The sequence below is a fragment of the Nelusetta ayraudi genome, unplaced genomic scaffold (genome assembly GCF_046127955.1).
Source record: "Nelusetta ayraudi isolate G7.1 ecotype Tasmania unplaced genomic scaffold, CSIRO-AGI_Nayr_v1 ptg000005l, whole genome shotgun sequence".
NCBI lineage: Eukaryota > Metazoa > Chordata > Actinopteri > Tetraodontiformes > Monacanthidae > Nelusetta > Nelusetta ayraudi.
Genome location: NW_027466055.1, coordinates 7,649,871 through 7,672,831, shown reverse-complemented (window position 1 = coordinate 7,672,831; position 22,961 = coordinate 7,649,871). Strand labels below are relative to the sequence as shown.

Below are 22,961 nucleotides of genomic sequence, written 5' to 3'. Positions count from 1 at the left end.
GCTGTGATGATTAATGCGCTCAATTTTCAATATGCACCTATTTGAATGTGGATGGAAGTGTCGCCTCCCGTCATTCAGCGCATAAATCACGGCCTCTGTGGCATATGCTTGTTTTCCTGCTACCTGCAGGTCAAATCCTGCAGTGTGTGTGTGTGTGTGTGTGTGTGTGTGTGTGTGTGTGTGTGTGTGTGTGTGTGTGTGTGTGTGTGTGTGTGTGTGTTTTGACAACATCCTGCAGCTGCTCCTCTAAGCTCCTGTTGTTTCTCTTCTCTTTCTCCTCTTCGTTTGGTCTCGGTTGGCCTCTGATGACTCGCCTCCGGCTGCTCCCGCTTGGTTATGAACTGCTAACAGTCGCGGCTTGCGGACCGAGTGACATTTGGTGGTTCTCTCGGTCCGACCAGCGGGTCAGAGCAACACTACCGTGGCTGCATTAAACTGGAAGACACGAGGGAGCCGAGGGCCGCTGGGTGAGTCAGTGTGCGCACTGCCACAGATACGATCTGGCTGTGCTGGGGGTCAAGGAACAAAAGGAAATAAAAGCTACTCAGGGCTTTGACTGTCAATCTGCACAAAGAGACGAGGTTTGTGCACGTCAGATATTCACACAGACATTTGGTGCACTCTGAATGACCCATATTTCGGACAAGACCGAGAGACGGTGGGAGGGAGGAGGTTGCTGGCACTCGCCTGATCAAGCTGCTGGCTGGAACCAGCCGGGTGATGACCAAGCCACCATGGAGCAGGGTCTTCCAGGAACTCTCTGAATCACAGCCTTCAACCATTTGGTCAACGGCCAGTAGAGAACATCGTTTCTAATCTAGGGGCAAAATGTTCTCATGACTCAAACGTGTCCAAAGTAACAGTCCTCTCCAAGTTACCCTTGGCAACATAGCTGAGCAAAAAAATTATAAAATGTTTTGCATGATTCACAAGCTCATGCTGTCCAGTCTGTAACTGCGGACGTCAAATTTGGTTCTTCTAGCCCATGAGGAACCCCGAAACCTCAACCCTAATTCCAGCTTTATTTTGCCCCCCAAATTTGGGGGGGGGGGGGGGGGGGCATGGAAAATTTTCTTCCTCAAAGGTGGGGCGTGACAGAGAAAGTTTGAGAACCACTGGTCTAAAACAACCATCCAAAACTGAGGGTGCTTTCATCAAGTCGAACCAAATATGCACTGCACAACACAATGATTATATAATGTGATTAAATTAAAAGACAAAAGTGAGTCCACGTCTCTTCATTAACACAAAGTCTCCAGCTGAGGGAATGTGCGACTTTCAGCAGAGGACGAGTGGCTGGCAGCCCATCGATTGACTCAAGAAATGGGCGGGAGAGTTAATTAAAGGCTCCGGATACGATCTAATAGACTCTGATAAATATGTTTCGGACCACTTTCAGTCTGAATCCTGACATAAAGCACAAGACCCGCTGCTCTGGTAATAAATGTATGTCTCCTCCCGCCCCACTCATACGTTTAAATAAGAGGGGCAGTGGGGAGAATCAGGGCTGTGCGCTGCAGACACTTGCCTGTATGTCTACTGCTGCTCGTGACGAGGTAATAAATGACAATCACTAAGTAACGGTCCCGATGGGAGAGCCTCGCAGGAACAATTTAAAAGTTAAAATTAAAAATTTAAATCCACATCGATAGGAATCGTTCCCGAGTCCTTCAGCGACAGACAGCGAGGAAAATGAACCTGCGAGAAGTGCAAATGTCTGAGCATCATGTCTGAATACCACGACGCAAGCAGTGGCCTCATTTATGGACGGGAGGAGGCATTAATTATGAGAAAATGTTTTCAGAGGGGCTATAATCGCACTGCGTCCTTCTAGAAACTTAATCCTGTCGTAACGTTGAGCAAATCAGCTTCTCCTTGGCCTGCGGATGGACGTATTTTTAGCAGGTTTTAATTATTATCACGGTCAGATCATTAATACTGCGCTTCACCTGTCAAGGACGACTGGTCGCCGAGCTAATGTGGCGGTGGGAGCGTGCCGGCGGTCTGCGTGTGGGGAGCAGGAGGTGTCCGATTTTTTTTTAAAATTTATTCATTTTTAACGGGGGAGCTCGATCTGCCGCGCCTCACCCCAGGCGCGACTTCATGTCGTGTGCAGCCAAACGACCCTGCTTGTATCGCAAACATGTCAGACAATGGGCGCAACGCCTGTGCAGCGGTCAATACAGGGCTGATTATTGGAAACCTTATTGGTTCTTTTGTCGCTGCAGTGGGGGAGACAATGCTGCTAATAAAGTGAACATTTCATTGTGTTGCATATCAATATATCAGTTTATTTACTGGTGGTCAAACTGAATAGGTCTCAGGACAATTACTTTTTTTTTTTTTTTACCTTGGTGCACTTGTTTAATGCCACTAATTCATCATTCGTATGACAGAACAACACAGACTCACTGACTGCATTTCAATCCCATCGAGGGCCACCAATGTAATGCTCAAGTGGTTGTTCTGGCTACTGCTGTGACTTCAGCTTCGTCAATGAATGCATTTTAATGAGTGTCATGTTGGCCATTCAAATTATCATAAAATCATATTTTCATTAGGCTTTGTATTTGAAACTGCTGCGTCCCGCACACCAAACCGTTGTTAATTGGGGACAATGGCTAAAACGCCCAGACTGCAACCTCTCGCATTCAACATCTCATATTTATTTCAACCGGCCAAACCCTGCCTTCAAATTTAAATATCTCATACCTGAGCCCACAAATGTGCTGGGCTTCTTAGTAATTCTAATTAGTTCACCAAGATTAAATCCAATTGGTTTAGCAAAAAAGGTAATAAGTGTTCTATGCTCGGCTGCTGTTACTTTCAGCCTTCAGTATTGGGCTGATAGATTACTGCTCTCTGTAATTACTGATTTATTGCCTCACGCTCGCTCTTAATGGTGAGGCTAATGTGATTTTGAGTCGATTGCATAGCAGAACTTGTGTCCGGCTCCGGCATCCTACTCAATCTTGTGCTCAAAGAAACACCGCAAGGTCCATTTGTTTTAGCAGAGCGGGTTTTCCCCTCCTGCCAAAGTTGCATTGGCATGGACGAGATGGTGGCACTCAGTGACATGATGCAGGCCTCGTACCGTTGCTCCGCTCCATGTTCTTAAATGCAGAGAACATAACGACCTACAGGGGCCACCGTCAGCCGGAGGGCTGCTCCAGTCAATAAAAGGCTATTTTAATTTGCCAGAGAAGGCAGAGTGGGCGGGGACTGTCTAATTGGCTCGGCTCGCCACTGTGTCACTTACTTTGTTACCCGAATATCGACGGGACACTGCGCTGCATGGCGGTTTGATCGGCGCAAGCTTGAAGATGCCAAGAATGACCGATTTGAAAGCAAGGAAGCGCTGGTGTGAAAACCCTTGCTATGAGTCTCTGCCATGCTGTTAGAACTCCAACGCTTTCCTGCTCTCTGAACTCTGCACCATTTCTTTCAATCTTTTTTTGTTGTTTTTCCATCCAAACATTTTTTTTTTTTTATCTCATTCACTCCACTTCATCAAAACTTCACCTGACTTAAAGTGTAGGGGAAACACTTTGAAGTTTGAGTTTCCCAACATGGATGAGTGAGATTGGACACCTAACGGGCCAGTTCACTCACCACTATGTTGACAACACATTTTCTATAATCGTACTGAAGTTTTGCATATGGAGAGAATCCCATCAATCATCACATTTTCTTCTAAATCCAAAACCTTTATTTGTGCCTTTAAAAATTATGATCCAATGATTCATCTAAACTTCAACAGATTTCCCAGAGCAAAACCCTAAATTGCCTCGTTTGTTATCCCTAATTTGCTCACGATGCAATTAACCTACTCAGCTTCTCCACAGGTTTTGCCAGTGAATAGAAATAAATGTGTTCCATTTAGCTCCACAATGCATTTCTAGTGCTGCTTAATTGTCTAAACAGTGGTGCTCAGGAAGCAGCAACACTTCTCAGTTGAAGTCCTACGAGTCCAAGCCTGGGAGGTTTTGCTGATTCTCTCGGCAGCAGACTATTCGTCCGGCTTATGAAATACTCCTCAAGCTACACGTTAACTTGCTTTATTGCTGTACACACTAAAGTGGCTGTGAGCGGTGTAATTTCAGAGCCTATATGCGTCCCTCCACAGGGAAAACAAAGGATATAACAAATACTGGAGAGTTTGACAGAAATCCACAATAATGCCGGAGGATTTCCTTCATTCTCGATTTTTCTCCACCATTTGGTGTTTACTGACACAGTGTCAGGAGCAGAATGGGGGCCACGGCTCTGGAGACGGGGGGGGGGGGAAGAAAAAGTTCACATGGATTAACACGACTGTGCAGCCGTCCCTGGCTAGAAAACAAGAAGCAGGAGAACAGTGACGTCAATTTCAGCTCTCAATGTCTGGACCCAGCTCGTTCTGCACAACATTTGTTTTTCTTGTTCCTGAAGTGATATGAGCTGAATATCAAACGCGGTTCGGTTCCTTCAAAAGGTTGCTCCGAGTCGCTGCACATCGGCTAAACTTCACAGAGTATTTGTTTTTCAGCCACTTGAAGACTTTAGTGCTGGCTGACGACGGAGGCACAGTGTGTTAGTGCTAGTGCAGGGGTGAAAGGTGTGAACAAACGCAGCTTCAACATTTGAATTTGTGAGTCTAGATAACTTTACGCCCGTTGAGCAATCTCATTTTTCTGAGTCAAATTAGTTTTTCAAGCGCAATAACTGTGCTTGTGAAACGGCGACCGAGGTTGTTCGGTGCCTTTCGTACAAAACGGAGCGTGAGCCCTGTGCACTGTGATTGAAATGGGCAGGAAACCATCAGTCACATCTCTTAGCCCGAGGTGTCACACTGACACCGGAGGCGTCGGCTCACTGCAAAGACCATCAGCGAGCTGTCAAGCCCGAGTGCACATCCAAAACAAAAACGTAATGCCCACCGAAGCAATGGGCACATTTGTGTCGGACGCTTTTAAAGGGAGGGTTTGTCATAACAAGTGTTTAGGAGTTTGGGAGGAGGATTAGACAGCGAGTGTGTCAGTTGCTTTTCAAAGCTTGCAGGGACACTTGAAGCACAAAATTAAAGCAGGAGCGAAGCGAAACAAAGAAAAATACTGTGGATTTAACTCCGAAATTGATCGTGTTTTTCTTTCCGACAATTAAATCCTCAGTGTATCCTCAGTTCACTTCTGAGCTCGTAGCGTAAAATAAAAACTTTCTTAAAAAACAAAAAAAATGATTATTTTTCTGCTCCAACATCACTGTTTCCTTTGGATGCGGCAAGAAAACCGTCGACCCGGCTCTCATCCCCTGCTTGGCTCTCATTTCTAAGTCATTATGTCACATTAACGTCCCATCTGTCCTCCTTCTGCACCTCTTTTTTGATCTGCTCTTCTTTTCTGCACCCCAGCCAAGTTTGTTGAGACTTCCTGCGTGCTTTTCTACAAGCAAGACCTCTAGTTGTCAGTGGCAGGCAAACTCAAGGTGAAATCTCAGCATCACTCAGTTGATAAATCACCGAAAGATGCCGTGTGCCAAAATTATTAATAGAAAAAAAAATTATGTTCTCTGCTCTCAAGTTATCCGAAGCTGCATGCGACACAGCAGAAATAGCTATTTTTGCCTTGTTCTGTCAAGCTCTTTGAAGGCACAGTTGACAAATAAATGGAACGTGCTATCTCTCTTACTCACACGTGCACATTAACATTTAACGTGAAAGCTCAGACTGCTTCTGCATTGAAGGTTTTAGATCTTCTTTTTACTTTTAACCCTGCTGGAATTGCCATCAGAAGCAAGCCAAAGGCTGCTGAGACTTCAAGTCCTGAATTCTCACAAACTGTTGTCAGCCAGTCTGGAGAATGGCCATAAACGGTCACTGTAATTCCTAGCAGGAAGAGACAGTAGCCACTGCTGGGTCAGGGTTAGATTTGAAAACATCCTATCTGGGTGTTTGGGAACTACTGCTTGTTAAAAAGTTTATGCCAAACAAGCTCAGATAAATAAAAAAGCGCAGGATAAGATACAAAGCCAAGATAAACACTTTAAATGAATAGAAAAGTGCATCTCGGATTGCACATAGCTGTATGCTTTCAGTTCAGTCAAGACAGCTACTCTGCCATCAGCATCCTAATGGGGAGGAACGACTCAGAGTAGTGATTTGTTCTTTTGGGAGGTGGCAGATAGCGGTGTGCTGAAGGAAATAAGGAAAACTCAGCGGGCAGGAAGTGGTCGTTATGGGTGATAATGGTTTTGGCCCTCAGAAGAACCCTCATCTTCAGTTGCTCTACTGGGTTAGGAAGGGTGAATGTTGTTTTCTGTGAAATCATCCACAGATACCATTGTTTTTTGAAAAGTCGAAACGATTTTGGTTATTCAACAAAAGCAGAGAGAGCGCAGCCATGCAGTGGCTCCGCCCACAAGAAAAATGTTGTTTACTTTTTGTAATTGTATTGTGTTAACTCTATAAGAGTTCTGGGTCACCCAGGAGATTGATTCTGCAGGGCTCGACAGAACCAGTGAATGAACAGTGTATCTCTGTGATATTGAAGCGATTGAGACTGGAAATGAATGCAGCAACTACTGCTTATTACAATTAACCAAATCCAAGTATTTGCAGAGAACAGGTTTATGGAAATGGATGCAAATCTAAGTTTCTTTTGCCAGTTCTCCGAAAATGAATTGTGATGCCAATCAAAACCCAAGCAGTAAATCACAAAAGTGAGTGACTGGTGTGCAACAGCTAATTAGCAACCAGAGCACTTCTGCTTCTTTGGTTGGAATAAAAAAATAATTAGTTTAGTTTTGAACAGTATATTATCTTTGAGCAAAATGTATTGACTAATTAGCTGCAGAGTTTATGGTTGTCAAAAATTAAAATAATTAGAGGGAAACTGGAGAGCAAATATGAACGTGCAACTCTTAGTTGACTGATTCTGAAATTAAGCAGTTTAGAATTACTCTCTCTGAGACACCAAACTGTGGTGTCTTTGTGTCCCTGAGGCTTGTACATCATCTTAATTAGACAGCCAAAAGAGAAATGCTGCCACCAATCAACCCAATGGATGCTTAAATACAAAATTCCACCCTAGGCTTTGTAAACTTAGACAAAGTTAACCAAAATTGGTGGGGGAAAATATAAATGCATATTTAATCAGTAAAACAGCCCCTGGTGGAAAACCCAGACTGCAAAGAACGACAATCAACTGCAGTAAAAGACAACAGCAAATAACATTGGCCTGGTCTGAAACGTAGGATGTATAAAATGCACCCAGGGTAACGCATTACCGCCGTGAACGCACAGTTCCAGAAGATAAGACATGTCTCCTGATACGTCTCGATTTGGCTCATGATTTCACACTACCCTGAGGCAAAGACGGCAGGAGTCCTTGGTGCGATTTCCTGACCTTCACGTCAATCCGCTTTCCTCTTTGCTTGCACATAAACTGAAACGCACCAAATGGCCAGATGATGTGGAATCAATGAACAGGTTGGATCGACACTGTTGATGGCTCAAACCAGAGGGAATGCACAAGCACCTTTTTAACGTGAAAACTTGAGAAAGGGCTGACTTTTTCACCGTCCACTGAATGGCAGTGAAGGGGTCCTCAGCATTTTTTATTTGGAGAAAACTCTCATGCTTGAACACGTAAATGGTTGATCAAATCTTCATTGGTTCAACCTCACAAGAAGCCTCCATGATCTCTTGGGCCTCCCACAAATATCGTCCTGTCAGACCACTTATTTATGACTTCCTGGTTCCCATTCCCTTGCTTGTCCAGCACCATCCAGACCATCGTCTGTCATAATCTGCACAACTCTCGCGCAAATTCCTCACGACTCCTCCGTTCCCTGACACACGCTGATTGCCCCCCCGCCCTCCTCGCGGTCAATCCCCAGCTCATCTCCTTTTTTCCAATGGGAACCATTTCTCTCTCCGTCTCCCAGCTGCCTCCCAGTCCCTCCACTCCACTAATCTCCCTGCAGCCTCCAGCTAAATGAATCATGCGCTCAATTTCTCCTCCTCGTCCCCCCGGTTTGTTCCATCCCCTCCGCGCTCAACCTGCGTCTCCTCCTCTCCCGGCCGCCACCAGACTGCCAACTCCCCCGCCTCCGCAACATCCAATGTGGAGGCCAATTCGTTTCAATGAAGTTGCTCACACAGTGCATACGCCGAAAAAAGTTTTTGGCTTCCAGGTTACTTCCTTATTACGAAGCCCATAGAACACGTGCAGTTGTGTGACTTTCCATCATGCCTCTGTAACTTACGTGATGGCATTTTCAGGCCTTTAAAAAATACATTTAAAAAAAGAGAGAAAAAAGATTAAAAGTCCATGACAACAAGAATCTACAATAGAAAGATTTATAATGAACCTTATAAAACTTTTAGACACCGATCTTGGCACTGTTAATGTCATCGCAGTTGCATTATTAAAACATCACCATGGCAGGTAGTCATAAATAAATAAATGAATGAATGGACATGCAAATGAAATTACGCCTATATGCGTTTTTGTGCCAAGTACATGCTATACTAAATGTCTTCCTATATTAAAAAAGTAGCCATCAGTGACCATCAGCAGTTTACTACTTTTAGTGATGCATTGTGTAATACATTTTGTGGACTATTTAGTGAATACTGATAGTCACTCAGGATACGGACACTTAAAATGGTATAGGCCTATCACTGATATACAGTAGTGCACTGTTGAGTAAGTATGATTTTGGACACAGCTAATGACTTAAAAATGACCAATAGAAAGATTTTCTATGGACTTTGTTTCAGGTTGAAGGCGCCCTTTTGCTTTGTATTGCGGTCAAAGGGGGGAAAAAAAAAAAAAAAAAAAAAAAAAATCCTTTTGGCTGCAGTACCTCGAGTGGCCACTGGAAACCAAATCACCACCACCCTGCGAGTTTTATATGTACAGTTCTTACAATACATCCATGGAGCCACCCCTCCCCCCCACCCTCACGGCGCTCTCGGACAGTATGGCGAGAGGAAGCGAGACTGCTGGTGGAGCAGATTTCTCAGCGGAGGCGCTGTCAGTCGACGACTCGCTCCCGTCGACCCCGGGTTCACAGAGTCGCGGCCCCGTTCCGCTGCGGGATTATGCAGATCTTAATTCCCCCGCCGCTAACACCTGAGGTTGGCAAGGCGTGAAATAAGGAAAGAGTTGGCTGCGAATAAAAGTTCTTACCACCGCGAGGGAGAAGTAAGAGGAAGGGCGGGAAAATGCATTTCAGAGGTGTGAAGACGGAGAAAAGGCTGCTGATAAGCAGCGAATGTGCGAAAACAGCGGCACGATGTGAGATATCTGGAAGTTCTCGGAACTATTAAAGCGCTGTGAATGAGCTGAAAAAAAAAAAGAAAAAAAAATTGCGCGTGCAAAGGTGCACGCTCCTTTCGAGCCAGCTCATGAACAAGTCGTCACTTCCGGTAAGTGGGGGAAAAACTGGACAACAGCGTTGGGTGTTTTGAAGACCGTGACAGACGCAGGTCCACTTTGTTCTCGTGTCATAAGAAATCACGTCCTACTCCTACGCGGAAGATCGAAAATTTTAAATGACGTTTACCTTGTGCTCTCTCTGATCGCGTTATGTCAAGATGAACGGATGCGTATGATTTCTCAAAAGCCACCTGTCTCATCTGATAAGCCTTCACAGTCATTCCACAGGTAGTTTTCTGACCGGCGGCTCGCCGCCTCAATAGCCCCTGATTTGTTTGTTTTTTGTTTTGTTTCGTTTATCGTATTCTTTCTTTCTGTCTTTCTTTTTTAAATATACTTTATATTCAACACAAAATTGATTTTCTTGCACGCTGACAAAATCTAGAGTTTTGTGACGCGGTTTGTGCGTAAAACACAGGATTGTTGCGCACGCCCGTTTCGCTGAATTCGTCTCCGCGGCAGTTTTTCCATTGTCCGACTTGTATACATTCAACAGCGGCATGTGGTCAAAAACTAAAGCGGAGGAGCGCACAAATTAGTCGCTCCAGGAACCGATTACCAATCCACAAATCACACACAGCCCCAAGTGCAGAGCGTCAAACCGAAGTGGAACAGATATGACCGGGATGGAGCGATAGGCGAGCGGACTGGCGAGTCCTCTGATGGAAAAGTTTAGCAGCTTGATGAGAGGAAATAAACGGGCGCAAAAACAGAACAAAGGACGCCTCACCTGATAAAGCCTCCGTGGAAAAAGCAGAAAGACAAGACATAGAGAATCCGCACGACCTGTGGGAGCATCCTCTGGCTCATAGAACTCTCACCGAGCCCGGCTGGCTGAATAACTTGTTGAAAAAAAAAAAAAATCAAAAAATCAAAAAAGAAAAAAATACATATGGGGGAAAAAAAACACAACAAAAATCAGCGCATCCACATGTGAGCCTCTGAGCGCGGCCGACGGGAGAAGGGTTTCACCATCTCTGACTGCAATCCGAGCGCGTCTTTGGCGGGGGGAGAACTTGTCCGCTGCCTTCCACCGCCGGACCGGAGCAGCGCGCACATCCACTGTTAGCGGTCTGGACTTGTGCGCTCGGGCGCACAGCGCGCGCGCCGCTGCCGGTTTTTAATTAGGGGGGAGTGTCAGATCGTGCGCGCTCGTCTAGTGTGTGCGTGTGTTGACAGTACCTACGCCCACCCATACCACCTCCACCACCTCCTCCACCATCACCAGCAGCAGAAGCAGCAGCAGCAGCAGGAGAGAGAGAGAAAAAAAACTGCTCCAAAAATGAACCATGGACAGAAGATTTAAAGGAGCAGCAGCTTTTGTTTTGATGACAGCAGGATGTGTAATTGTTTGCAGGTTTGGCTGGAGGTGGTGGAGGTGATGATGGTCTTGACTGAATGTTCTCTGGTGATGATACTGTGAAGTAGAAGCTGCGACTGAGACTCTGAGTTGGCTCTTCGAGACAGACCTTTGCCGAAGGTTCCCTAATTTTTTGTCACGTTCCTCCATGTCCTTGATGCACCCTGGATTTCAAGGAAAAATCGACAGGGCCCGGCAGCAGGGTGCGGCCCGTACGGGATGATTTGGTCAATGCATCAAATGAATGATGGTCCAATTGTTGAAGGAAAAGCTTGCCTGAAGAAAAACAAACATATTCTACCCTGTTCTGTCAATTCGGATGCCTTCTTGAGAGAAACAGACTCATATTACATACAACATATTAAAGCCTGTATGATATATTTCACGTATCGATCTCACAGATTACAGATTTTAACTGTGATCATTTAAAAAAAGGAAGCGCGACAGTCGGATGTAATCAAATCTTTGATCTTGTACAAATAAATTGTGCCATGATCACAGATTTGAGTTCAGATAGTTTTTAATATGCACTATGCAATATAAAATGGGTTTGGGTATCTATATGTTTATCATGAGGACAGTCAATGCTTGTCTATGTTCAATAACAATTTACCAATTGAAAAATTTCAATTTCTGTGTGATTCAGTGACAGTGAGAACTCTGCCGCTTCCTCATCCTCACCAGTCGTCATTCCACGTTGTGGCAGCAGGGAACGAATCTCTGTTGTTGTTCAGATAACTGCCTGGTGTCTTTCCAACGTGCGGCAGCGTCTCGGGATACGCATCTGCGTTTTTCCACACTCCCCGGATTCATTAACTCTCCGTAGATGTTTGGTGTCGAGAGACAGTCACACCGTGTGACACACGACTTAGCGGGCAGCGCCGGCAGATTGCTCGGGCTGCGGTCGTTTGTCTTCTCCGGGTGGATTTCAGGCCGCAGAGAATGTGTTTCCTAAGCAGGTGGAGGTGTCACTCTCTCCGCTTCCCTTTGTGTCGGGCAGATTAACCTTCACCTCGCGCGGTTATTCAATCCAAACCAGTCTTTGTGGGTGTGTGGGGTCACGGACATGCATGGAATTCTCAAGTTTCTTTGCTCTGTGTAACGTTCACGCCGCATTTACCTGCTGCTTTCACGCATGGCTCCGGCACACAAGCCGCAGTTGAAGTCAAATTTCATAGTTGCTTGGGAGAGTTGAGGAATACCTGCTCTGGATTCTGACAGCTGAAATTCTAGGGTGCGCTCAGGCTCTGCCTAATGCCATGCAAGCCTATGGGGTCAAAAGTCAACTTTGTCCTAGAGACATGGGGCCACTCGCAGGTTCATCGGGATCCCTCAAGACACAGCCACGTCCAATTTGGGGCTTCTAGCCCATGAGGAACCCCGAAACCCTAACCCTAATTCCAGCAGTAACCCTAACCCTAACCCTAATTCCAGCCTTATCGCTAACCCTAATGCCATGCAAGTCTGTGGGGTCAAAAGTCAACTTTGTCCTCGAGACATGGGGCCACTTGCAGGTTCATTGGGATCCCTCAAGACACAGCCACGTGAAATTTGGGGCTTCTAGCCAAAAATTTTCTTCCTTCAAGGTGGGGCGTGACAGAGAAAGTTTGAGAACCACTGCTCTGGTGTAACCTTCCCTTTCCTTCGCCTCCCGTCACGCATTATTTCCTGTCTTCTTGCCAGCTGTTTTGAAATGAGAAAAAACCCAGAAAGCTTCCTTGTTGGGTGAAGGGAGAATGCGAGGCTGCAGCAGAGATGGGGTAAGGAGGTGTGGAGGTGTCAGTGGAGAAACAAAGGAAATTAAACAACGTGGGATTCAGCTTTTTTTTTTTTTTGCCAGCTGGAATCTCATTATTGTTGCTACTGCTGCTGTTGTTTCCCTCTCGTACAGCTGCTACGAGTGCACCTGTTGACTCAGAGCATGTCATTCACTGCAAACCCACCAACACCTGGCAGAGTGGAAAAATAAAAGAATAAGAAAGCAGTGTTCACTGGGGTGGGGAAAGAAATATTGATTCAGTCTTGAAAATCCAGGCTGCCTTTCTTCAATAACACACAACATTGAAATGGTTTTAAAATGTTGAAATTATGTGCGGGGAATGTATGCTAATGTCATTAAAAAGTTCACAGTATAGTTTAGCAGATGGCATATACAGAAGGCATATACAGTCTAAACTTGCACGGTCTATTTTGTCGTTGACGGATGATGATAAATTAATTAAAACTCCATGCAATTTTAACTCTACATGCATATAATTCATGTATACCCTGCACAAGTGCACAGCTACCGTAGTGCTTGATGTAGATGCTGAAAATGCCGGGCCACCCCGTCGCTTCCATGTCAGCGTGTGACCTCTGACCCTGTTCTGATCTCAGCGCCGGAGATTAATTGGCTGACGGCCAATGAAAGGTCAACTTTCAGCTGGGACGACCACTCCCACCTCAGTGCGTCTCCCCTTTTTTTATCCTCGCAGCCGAAAAAGAAAGTGTCCTCTAACCGGCCATACCTCGATTTAACCATGACCCACACCTCCACATTATTCATGGACACATACCCGAGCTGACCTTCTTAACACGGTAACCTGATGTGACTGTCGAAGGGCGGCGGCGTGTCTGCTCGCGGTGCAGCACGTCGACAACTAGGCCTTTTGATTTAGATGGTCGACAGGGACTGGTTTCTTTTCGGTTCTTCATTTATGAGCTGTTTAAGTTGTTTTTCTTTATTTTGCTGTTTTTCCCAACATGACAACCAAATAAAATGCTTCCAAATCTGATTTATTTAGCATCCGACCATTTGGCGATAGTCCATAGGAAATGTTTTTTTTAAAGTGGATGCCCCCAGCACTACATAAAAGGGATTGGATGACCCTTTTACCTTTGACATTCAAACCTCAACTGTCAGATTCAAAAGGGTGACATTGGCCTTGTGTTAGCAGCCTGTGGCCAGCCAAGATTCATCGGTGTTTTCAGAAAACTCCTGCCACAGTGCGGCAGGAGTAAAGTCAAATGCAAGTGAGGATGGAAAATATTCAGTGGTTGTCGTCTTGTCACTTCCTCTTTTCCTTTGGATCTGTTCCTGCGGGCGGGTTATTTAACATTAAAGCCTCCTGAAAATGATTCAGACTCAAGCTTGGCAAGACAGATGTGTGAGATTTCAGCCTTGGATTCTCCGAGATCCAGCTGCTGTGCTGTATTTTATTTATTTATTTATTTATTTATTTATTTGCTTTGTGCGTCCCTCGCCAGTGTGAACCTCAATGAGCTCCCCTCTCTGCCTCCCCCAGTCCCTGAAAAATGGCTGGCCGGCCTGATACAAAACCTCAATCTCAAGACCTTCCCCCCCAGGGATGCACCCGTGGTGCGAGGAGGTCGTTTGTGGCCCTGCGTCGTCCTTATCCTCGGCTGCAGAGTAAATGGCATTCGGCATGGATTTTAGTCTGAGTGAATATAAAAAAACAAGCTTTGTGCAGCAGCCCATGCTGTTTACGGCCTAAAGACCAGATTAGCTGTAAAATGTCTGGAGGGAAGAACACAGAGGTGGGGCAAAGGTGTCGTCACGTCTGGTTGTGTCTCAGCTGTTTGGCTGCAATGAAAGCGCTTTAATTTAAAGTTTAAGAAGTGTGGAGTTGATGAAGCTGCTTGATTGGACTGGCTTGTCAGAGCTGTGAGGGCGTTGGCATTGTTTCCCCGTTGATAGACGTATTGCTCCTTTATATTCATGAGACGTGTTTGTCATCGCATGTTCCAGAATGTTCCCGGCACACAGCTGAAATACGCTTGAAAACATAATTGGCACTATGAACTTTGAAGCTGGCAGTCAGATGGAAAAGCGCACTGCTCCTTTAAACTTCTTAAATTTAGTTTTTTTTATGTAATGTATTTTTTGGCATAAATTCTGATCGCCTTGTTGCCAAAGGGCAAAAAAAATAAATGACACTTTGGCACCACACATGGATTTGCAGGTTTTGGATTAAGCAAAACAGTTTATTTTTCGGGAGGGGAAAAAAAAATTCACTGCCTTTTGCAACTGTTCAACCAGAGCAGCTGAACTGCCGCGGGACAGAAGGAAAGCGATCCAGAATTGCAGCAGAACCAACCCAGGCTGCACTTCAGGCCGCTTCTGGTTATTGGCCAGCTGTTAGAAATTGAAATGGGACCGAGTCTGGACCGAGCAGCGAATTCACAGAAACAGTCTCCGCTCTTTTTTTTTCTTGCACACTCGACTGGTTTGTTTTGAGTGCTTGGAGCTTCGGTGGAGGACCATGTGTTTGTATCAGGCATGCTTGATGCTGGTCAGAACTTAACCCTCAGGGCGTAAAGTGACAACTGCTGATCCTGTTGAAAATTTCAATCTCTTTGAATGATCAATTTAAATCAATTTTTAAATTTACTTTTTTGTCCACTTTGAACCATCTTAATCTATTTTGTTTAAATATATTGTTGTTTTTTTTCTTATAAAAATAATTTGGCGCCGTTAAGAATGACGGGATGCTGTAAAACTGACGGTTCCATATTTTCAACTCATGCCGTTGACGTCATGAGACGATGAGTGGACGAGACATTGGGGAAAAATGTCCTCGTCAGTGGACGTCGCTGTTGCCATTGCCTTCCCCCATAATTACCTTTCCTTATCTAAACAAAGTTAACACATTTTTTAACGAGGAACTCTGAGTGAGTTTCAGTCCGCTTCACTTGTCGTGACACGCCAGCGCTCTGTACCGTTGAGCTGTGACCTACAAGACACACTAGTCTGTTGACATGAATGTGCAGCTGCATGCGGCTATATGCAGCTTTTACGAGGCATGGAGCCAGCATAAATGAGGAGCGTCACCACCTCTGTTGACTTTTGAAGTTTGTGACACAAAGAGTGCGTGTCTGAAAAGATGATGATTTCCTTTTTAACGGAGTTTCCAACCCCCCCCCCCCTCCATTCATATCATTCAGTTAGGATAAAAAGTGCTTCAGTGGCTCATGGTGTTGTGAAGGAAGCACTCATGCGTGTCCTATTTTCACCCTTTTTTTTTTACTTGTGATGCGTCGCTGCTGTAAATGGTGAGAGAAAACAATGCGCTGCCCTGGGGCTCCTCTCATGGTGCTGGTGCGAGTGTGTGAGATGGAAATGAATAGAATGTTGTTATGCATTAAAATTTAATTAGCTCGGCGAGGCATCAATGAGTTCAGAAGAAATCTGCTGCTTAAGGTCCTCACCGACAACCATTTTTCTGTGGCTGTTTTATTTTTTTATTATAGTATTGCATTATTTACATTTCATTATAGATGCGCCACACTAACCCTGGTTTCCAGAGAGCATGTACCAGGGTTTGTTAAAAACATATATCTATGGCCAATTTAATTTCAAATTTGGTTTTGAATAAATTCCTGTTTTGTTTGCCTCCAGGCTTAATATGTGCAATAAACAACCAAACTATCTTCTTTCGGCAACGAATGTGATTAACTCATCAGTCAAAGTCTTGTGTGGCTTTCGCAAAATGTCATTGTGGAGGAAAAACATTATAAGCTACATTTAGCAGGAACACCATCTCGTGTTTTGTCATCTCTGCCACCTAAACCCCTCAGTCAGTCAGTCAGTCAGATGTAGTGCATGTTTGATACTGAGGCCATTTTTTTTCTGACTACTTGTATTCAAACTGTGTTTTTCTCCGACACTCTATTTGGTGAAATGTTTGTTGCTTGCTCACACAAACAGCTCTTCAGCCATTTAAAAGGCAGCAACTCGGCACATTCAGGCCTGCAGAAGGGGTGAAAACGACTTGCCGAGGTTCAAAGCGAGTGTCGGGACGGGCAAGAAAGAGGATTTAAGTGACTTTGAACATGGCAGGGTCCTCAAAATGAAGCCACTGGTTGGAGACCACAGAACTAAGAAAAAAAAAAAGAAGCACCAGTTCCAACCAGAGTCTGCAGAACAGCGTCTCTGAACGCGGCCAACCTTGAAGCAGTAAATATACAGTATCTCTTCACTCGCCGGACACTTCCTTAGGTACCGGACCTAATAAAGTGGCTGGTGATTGTGTTTTGTCACTGAGCATGTGAGGCCAATATGGACTGATTCGAGTATATGATTTCAAAATTTCCTGTGATGCGGTGGGATTTATCACGTGGCTTCATGAGAAGAGAATTATCTGGGACATTTTGATTAAACAGCTGTCAGAGCAGAAGGAAAAAAAAAATGTGGGGCTACGAGAAGTAATCCTATTTGTCGACAGCAACCTGCGCCGATACAGAAAGAACCTGTGATTGATGAAGTTTTCCAGAGTACCTAAGAGAGACGGGGAAGCTGCGACACCCTGAACATCTCTTCGGCACGAAGAGGTTCTCACAGTGTCGGCTTCTGAAGCGACGCCTCTGTCGAAATGTAAATAATTAATTGAATTTTTCGTCGAGAAGTCTCTTTTTTCGTTCGTCGCTGAAAGTCGACTTGATTTAGTGCGTTCCGAGACTCCGATCAGAGCGTCTAAACTGCGATTCTGAGTGAGGGAGCCAATTAAAATGCATCTGACTGACACCTCTGCGGTCCGGATCCCTCATGTCCTCGCAGATTAATTAGGGATCGGGAAAGGTTCCTCTTAATTAATGATTTTTCTGACGGTGTGCACAAAAAAACAAGACAAAGAGGCAGCACATATGTGCAACATACGGTGCAGAGAAACAATCTACAAGGGCATCTCGGGCATGATGACAACATGATTATATGAAAAGGAGTTGACAGTAGAAATATCAACACTGCTTCCCCAGAGTACATTGCTTTTCACAGCATACAATGCTGCTCAAGGGTAACGCAGATTTTCTTTCTATTTTTGTTTTGTTTTTGGACAACTCGGAGGAGAGAAGATCATAACCAAGATTTGTGCTGGCAACGGGGAAACAAAAAACACACAAAAAGCAAAACAAATGCAGAATGATTCATGGTGCAGAATCAGGAAAGTGCTTACGTGAGGTCACGCAGAAAATATACGCGGCGCTCGTCCGAAGCTTGCAAAAAGGCGAAAGTGGCGTTTCGCTGCCGATGATTCATTGCGTTTTATTTGGTCACCTCTGGGGTCGCGTTTCACTTGCACCGGCCCGTCGCACCAGCGTTAACATGAACCCGAAAAAGGCCGAGAAGAGCTCCTGAGTTCGTCCCCTTCCCAGGGCTCCGGGGAAAAAGAAACAGTTTTGCAATTTCCATCCTTTATGTGGCGATATGAGGAAAATCTGTCAAGGGCAAGAACAAATATTTTTCAATTTGATAAACGCAACGTTATTGCCGTGCGACGACAGCCACTGCCGCGGTCCCGACGAATTCTCATTATCTTTTCTCGCTGCGGAATCGTGTCAAGTTCGGCCATTTGTTCCGGCTTTATTGTAATATTTTCCTAGGTTTCTCGTCCTCCGAGCTCAAGGTTCGGCCTGACGTATAAATTAAAATCTCCCTAAAATATTCACAGGCTTGACCTTCATCTATTTGAGCTGCATAATTACGTGCGTGAGCCCACAGCTGTAACACAACAGGGCTATAGCGACGTCACAGTGAACGTTGGTTTTACAACTTAACAAGAAATAAGCCAAAATCTCCGACAGCTTGTTGAGGTAGTTGCTCCGGCAAAACCCGAGTTATAGATTCCGGAAGAGTGAATGTTTGTACGAGGGAGCCAGTTATTGTTTCGGCGTCTGGTCCATTTTGTGCCCGAGCAGCGGGCGAAACAGAACGTGATGGAAAACTTTTGCATCAGTGCTTGATAAACGCCGCGACTGGCGCGATATTATGATTTAGCGCACGTTACGCTCAACGTCACCCTGTGCGGCAGGTAAAAAAAGGTGGTGTTGCCCCGGGTTTACAGATTCCATCGCAAGCTGATTGGTGCGGAGCCGATCGGAGCCGATTTTGACCCGGGTTGTTTGACCCGTTTTGGCTCGGTGAGCAGATTCCGCTGCCACCAAATGCCGATTATTTTCAAAAAAACCCGCGTTTTTTGGGCAGTGGAATTGGGGCTTTATTCAACAGACACAATAGTAAATGCACAATGAAGAGCATTTATATGCTATCATATGTATTTGTATGCCTTGTGCTATACAGAACCGATTCAAAACTGATTCAAATTCAAAACGGAATGAAATTGTGTCTTTTTGCTGTTTTAGGGCAAATTTGGCTCAAGAGTGGCTTTTCTTCAATTAAATCCAATGGTTTTTTTTCAGCCGCAATTTGTTATCGTCGACCAAGTTTGTTCAAAATATGAACGGAGTTAACATTAGTGACGACGTCTCGCTCGTTCATCATCTCATGAGATCAAAATATGAGTAAAAAAATATGAAACCATCAGTTTTGCAGCATCCCGCCGTTCTTGACCAGGTCAGTTGACAAACCTCGTGGTAGAAACAATCGTATGATCTGACTCCATCATTTCCATCAGCTCCAACACAATATGAGTAGTTTTTTTTTTTCCCTCCACGTGAAGATGAGAGTTGCGGGGAACCTCACTGGCGGGACCAGAGAGGTTCAGTCGGGTCGATCCCCACCGACGCTACCGGTCTCCTTGGCATCTCTGTTCTCATACATCACTGGGCTGAAATTTGAATTATTCATCAGCATGTTTGTGGGTTTATTTTGTCAGAGCGTCCCCGGGCATGACGGAAGCCAGAGTTTGGATGTGGGGGGAAAAAAAACACAAAAATCGGAAGCGGCAAACTGGCAGGGAACGATGGAGAAGGTTATTAGTTCTTGTGAGAAACTTGTCAAACATCCATTCTGTGTAATTAGGTTTGCAACATGCAAAGGCACGGCGCTTGGTTTTTTTCTTTTCTTTTCTTTTCTTTTGAAAGTGAAGGTGGAGGCAGGCCAGCTGAACTATATAAAACGAGTGCATGTTTACTGTGTCGGGATTGGTTCCATTAGAGATACGTTTCTGATTCTCTCTCCTGAAGTACTTTCAAAGATGGTTGGTGCGACACAGAAGTATTTTTGTTTTGTTTTTCTGAAAACTAGGATGCTTTTTTGTTTCTTTTCCCAAAATTGGTCTTATTACTCAGATGCGACCATCCAAAATCACTTTTCAGGAACGTTTACACAGATAGACGTTAAAATGAAGTTCATCTCGCGGTTAATGTGTGTTTTGTTTTTTTTGCCCAGCGGCAACCGTCTCCATTGTGTGATTAGCCACCCACTCAAACTGAGCGGGAAAAAATATTGGATCACATCCTTTTCTTGTTTGTTTTTTCCGGCAGTTTATTGGAAGTGAAAAGCTGCCTCTCTTGTACTTCTGCCTTCTGACATCAATGTCTGTCTCTATGAAAATCACACCACCAGCCACGTGCCGCATCTTTGCGGTCACGGTTGTCTCTTTTCACTCTGCGAACGGTGGATTTCATGCATTTAAAGGAGTCATTGTGCAGCCTCCTGGGATTTCTTCTGAAAACTCAAACCTTTCAAATCTACAAAAAACTCCCCTCCCTCCCTCTTATCTGCGTGTCTCTGCCGATGACGAGGATGGGAAGCCAAGTCCGAGCTGGTGTAAAAATAGCGGACTATTTTTAATTTCTCACTACCTCTGTGAACTCTCACGACATCTTCAGTTTTATAGCTGAATTAAAAAAAAAAAAAAAAAACCCTGCTCCTCACCGTTTCCTCAGACTCGTGCGATGGCCGACCCAGATGGAACTCTCAGGCTGGGGTTTCCACTCAGTCCGTCCCAGTGGACTTCTTTTAATGGGGACGTCCTGCTGAGACACCTTGTGGGTTTCTCCTTCTCTCCCAGACGCACTGACATTCATCCCTCTCTCCAGGCTCACGCCGAGCTCTCCAGGGAGGAAGGAGAAACAAACGTCCGTACGCTAATGGATCCCGACAGAACCAGCCGCTGTAGATTGTCTCTGGTATCCCTGCTGAGATGCGCTGATAAGGCCACCGAGCCAACTGACAGTACCCTACTTCTCTAAAGAAAGTGTTGAACTTCCGTTTTTTTCCCCTTCTCTCCCCCTTTTTCTATTTGTCGCTTCTGGCTAAAAGTCTGCAAATTTGAGATAGTTGTATAATCCTTTCCACCTCAGAAGGGGCGGGCGTTCATTCACTCTACGTATGCACTTGTGATGCTTTCTGGTGGGAGAGCAGGTTTTTCCACGGCATTTAATTTCTTGACAGAAACCTCCTTTAACTTTAATCTTCAAAAGCTGACTTACTCATTTCATTGCTCTTAAATAGATCCGACTTTAGTTCATTCAGCAACGAAAAAGGAGCCCTTAAATAATGGAATCATTGAGTCTGAGCAGTATGTTGTAGAGGTGTTCATGTTGTCAGCGATTTTTAGGATTCTCAAGAAACTTAGTGAAGCGTTAAACCGTTTCAATTCCCTGAACATCAAAAGGAAAAAAAAAAAAAAAAAAGCAAATTTAAACACATACCCATTGGTCAATACACTACCTTGAGATTAGAAGAATTTGCTGAGTTAGTCCAACTATAAGCAGACTTTTAAAATATTTCTTACATTCATACTGAATCACTTTTCTCAGCATGGGATTTACACTCTCAGATTACTTGAGTTGTGCCTGCATGTAGCCAAACTGCTGGGGACGCTCTGCACAATCACCACAGCTAACCCAAAACCCCGGGGCTCTGCCATGCTAGCAGTTTGCAGCTAGCTAACTTGTTTGTTCAGTTTACTTTGTCTATGATGTAATAAAACGGATTGGAATAGGCCCATGGACCACCAGTCATGTCTGGAACATTAACTCAGTTGCCCTATTGTGAGAACATCTCTTTGTTGACCTATATTTGTAGCTCAACATACGGCAGTGTGTAGAAGCGTAATGCCGTGGAAGTGCAGAGAGCACTTCAACAACCGCTGAAAGCAAACTCCCATCAGGGGGTTTAACCATAGTGCCATTGTTGTTGTACTCAGTGCTGCACACTATTCTTTTAGAATGGATAGGAGGGAAAGTAGTGCTATGCTGTGACTTCAAAGTAACAGGTTGTAAGTTTTGCGTGTCGGTTAGTTTCTTATCCAAAAATAGCCTGTGGTCAAATGGCTTGTAGCTGGCTACACCGCTAACGCTAACTGTGACAGAAAGTAGCCATGCTGTTTTACACGTGTAACTTTAATTACTGAAGTATTTTATTAAGTGAGTTCAAGATGTGATCATGCTAAGCTTGAGTCTCAACCACAGCAGCTTCTACAGTTGCAGACTTACGTAGCCTTCCTTCTCTCCTCGCCTTTCACGTTGCTCTCCAGCTGTCGCTCTCTAAATAAAGCGGTGCCCCCATATTGTGATTGACATGCGACCTCATAAGTTGTGACCCTGCAACCGACGCGCATTACCAAAATAAGAAAAGGAGCCAGGATGTTTACATGCTGTATCTGTCAGCCACGGGATGACTGCCATGCCTTATTTGATGGAGGGAATGTTCAGATGTTAAACGCACGCAAAATGCTTTGTGTGATCAATGCTGGAGGGAGATACTTAGATCGTGACAGGCTGAGGTTTGGATGCCTAGTATCGACTCCTTCTGTTGTCCTGTAATGAATACAAACGGCCGTGTAAAATTGAATAAAAGTGAAACAACACTAAATGGAATTCGATAAGAGGAAATAAATGGGGCTTTTCTGCGAGACAGGGCAAGTGTGTATCTAATCCCTTAATTAGAGAAAATGTCTACATGGGTTTTATTTATTTATTTTGTGTGAAGGCCATATAGATGCAAGAGAGAATGACGAATGAAGTGAAGGGAGCAATTACTGCTAGAGAAAGAAAAGTGGAGCGGTTTTTTTGAGCTTACGATGTGGGATTCCAGTGATTTCCACTAACTTGAATAAAAAAAAACATTGGTTTAAAACGAGATTGTCTTTTCCTCTGCTCAATTTAAAGCAGTGACAAACTGTTCTGCTGAGAGTGAACTGTCTTGTTAGGGTAGCAATTTTATGCAAACTTGGGGAAGAAAACACATTTTTTCACAGTTTCCGTTGCTTTGCCAACAGAATAACCGCGTTGTTCTTTTGCATTGTATCGACCCATAACTTTTACAAACTCACTTTACAAACAGACTCGCGGCACAATACGCACAAGGTTTCATCTCAAATCAGGCTTCCCGGAACAACATCACAATAAAACTAAACCAACAGACTGTAATGGCACTGAAGAAAAGTGACCCCGGGGGGGATGGCTGCTGTATCTCTCTTCTTCTCTCGGAAGTA

General features: G+C 44.6%; 1 protein-coding gene and 1 long non-coding RNA gene across 4 annotated transcripts in view; one reads left to right on the top strand and one right to left on the bottom strand.

Annotated features, from left to right (window-relative positions):
* The window catches only part of glra4a (glycine receptor, alpha 4a), a 29,032-nt gene extending 18,644 nt beyond the window's left edge, over window positions 1-10,388 (bottom strand). The window contains exon 1 of one of the 2 annotated variants that reach the window (XM_076011736.1): window positions 10,153-10,388. In XM_076011736.1, the coding sequence (XP_075867851.1) occupies window positions 10,153-10,232 (80 nt within the window). In that variant the 5' untranslated portion in view covers window positions 10,233-10,388. The remainder of the gene's footprint in view (window positions 1-10,152) is intronic. The other variant, XM_076011744.1, reaches the window with a different exon arrangement.
* LOC142902061 (uncharacterized) overlaps window positions 1-22,961 on the top strand; it is an 85,626-nt gene that overhangs the window by 22,485 nt on the left and 40,180 nt on the right. The gene's annotated exons all lie outside the window — the stretch shown is intronic.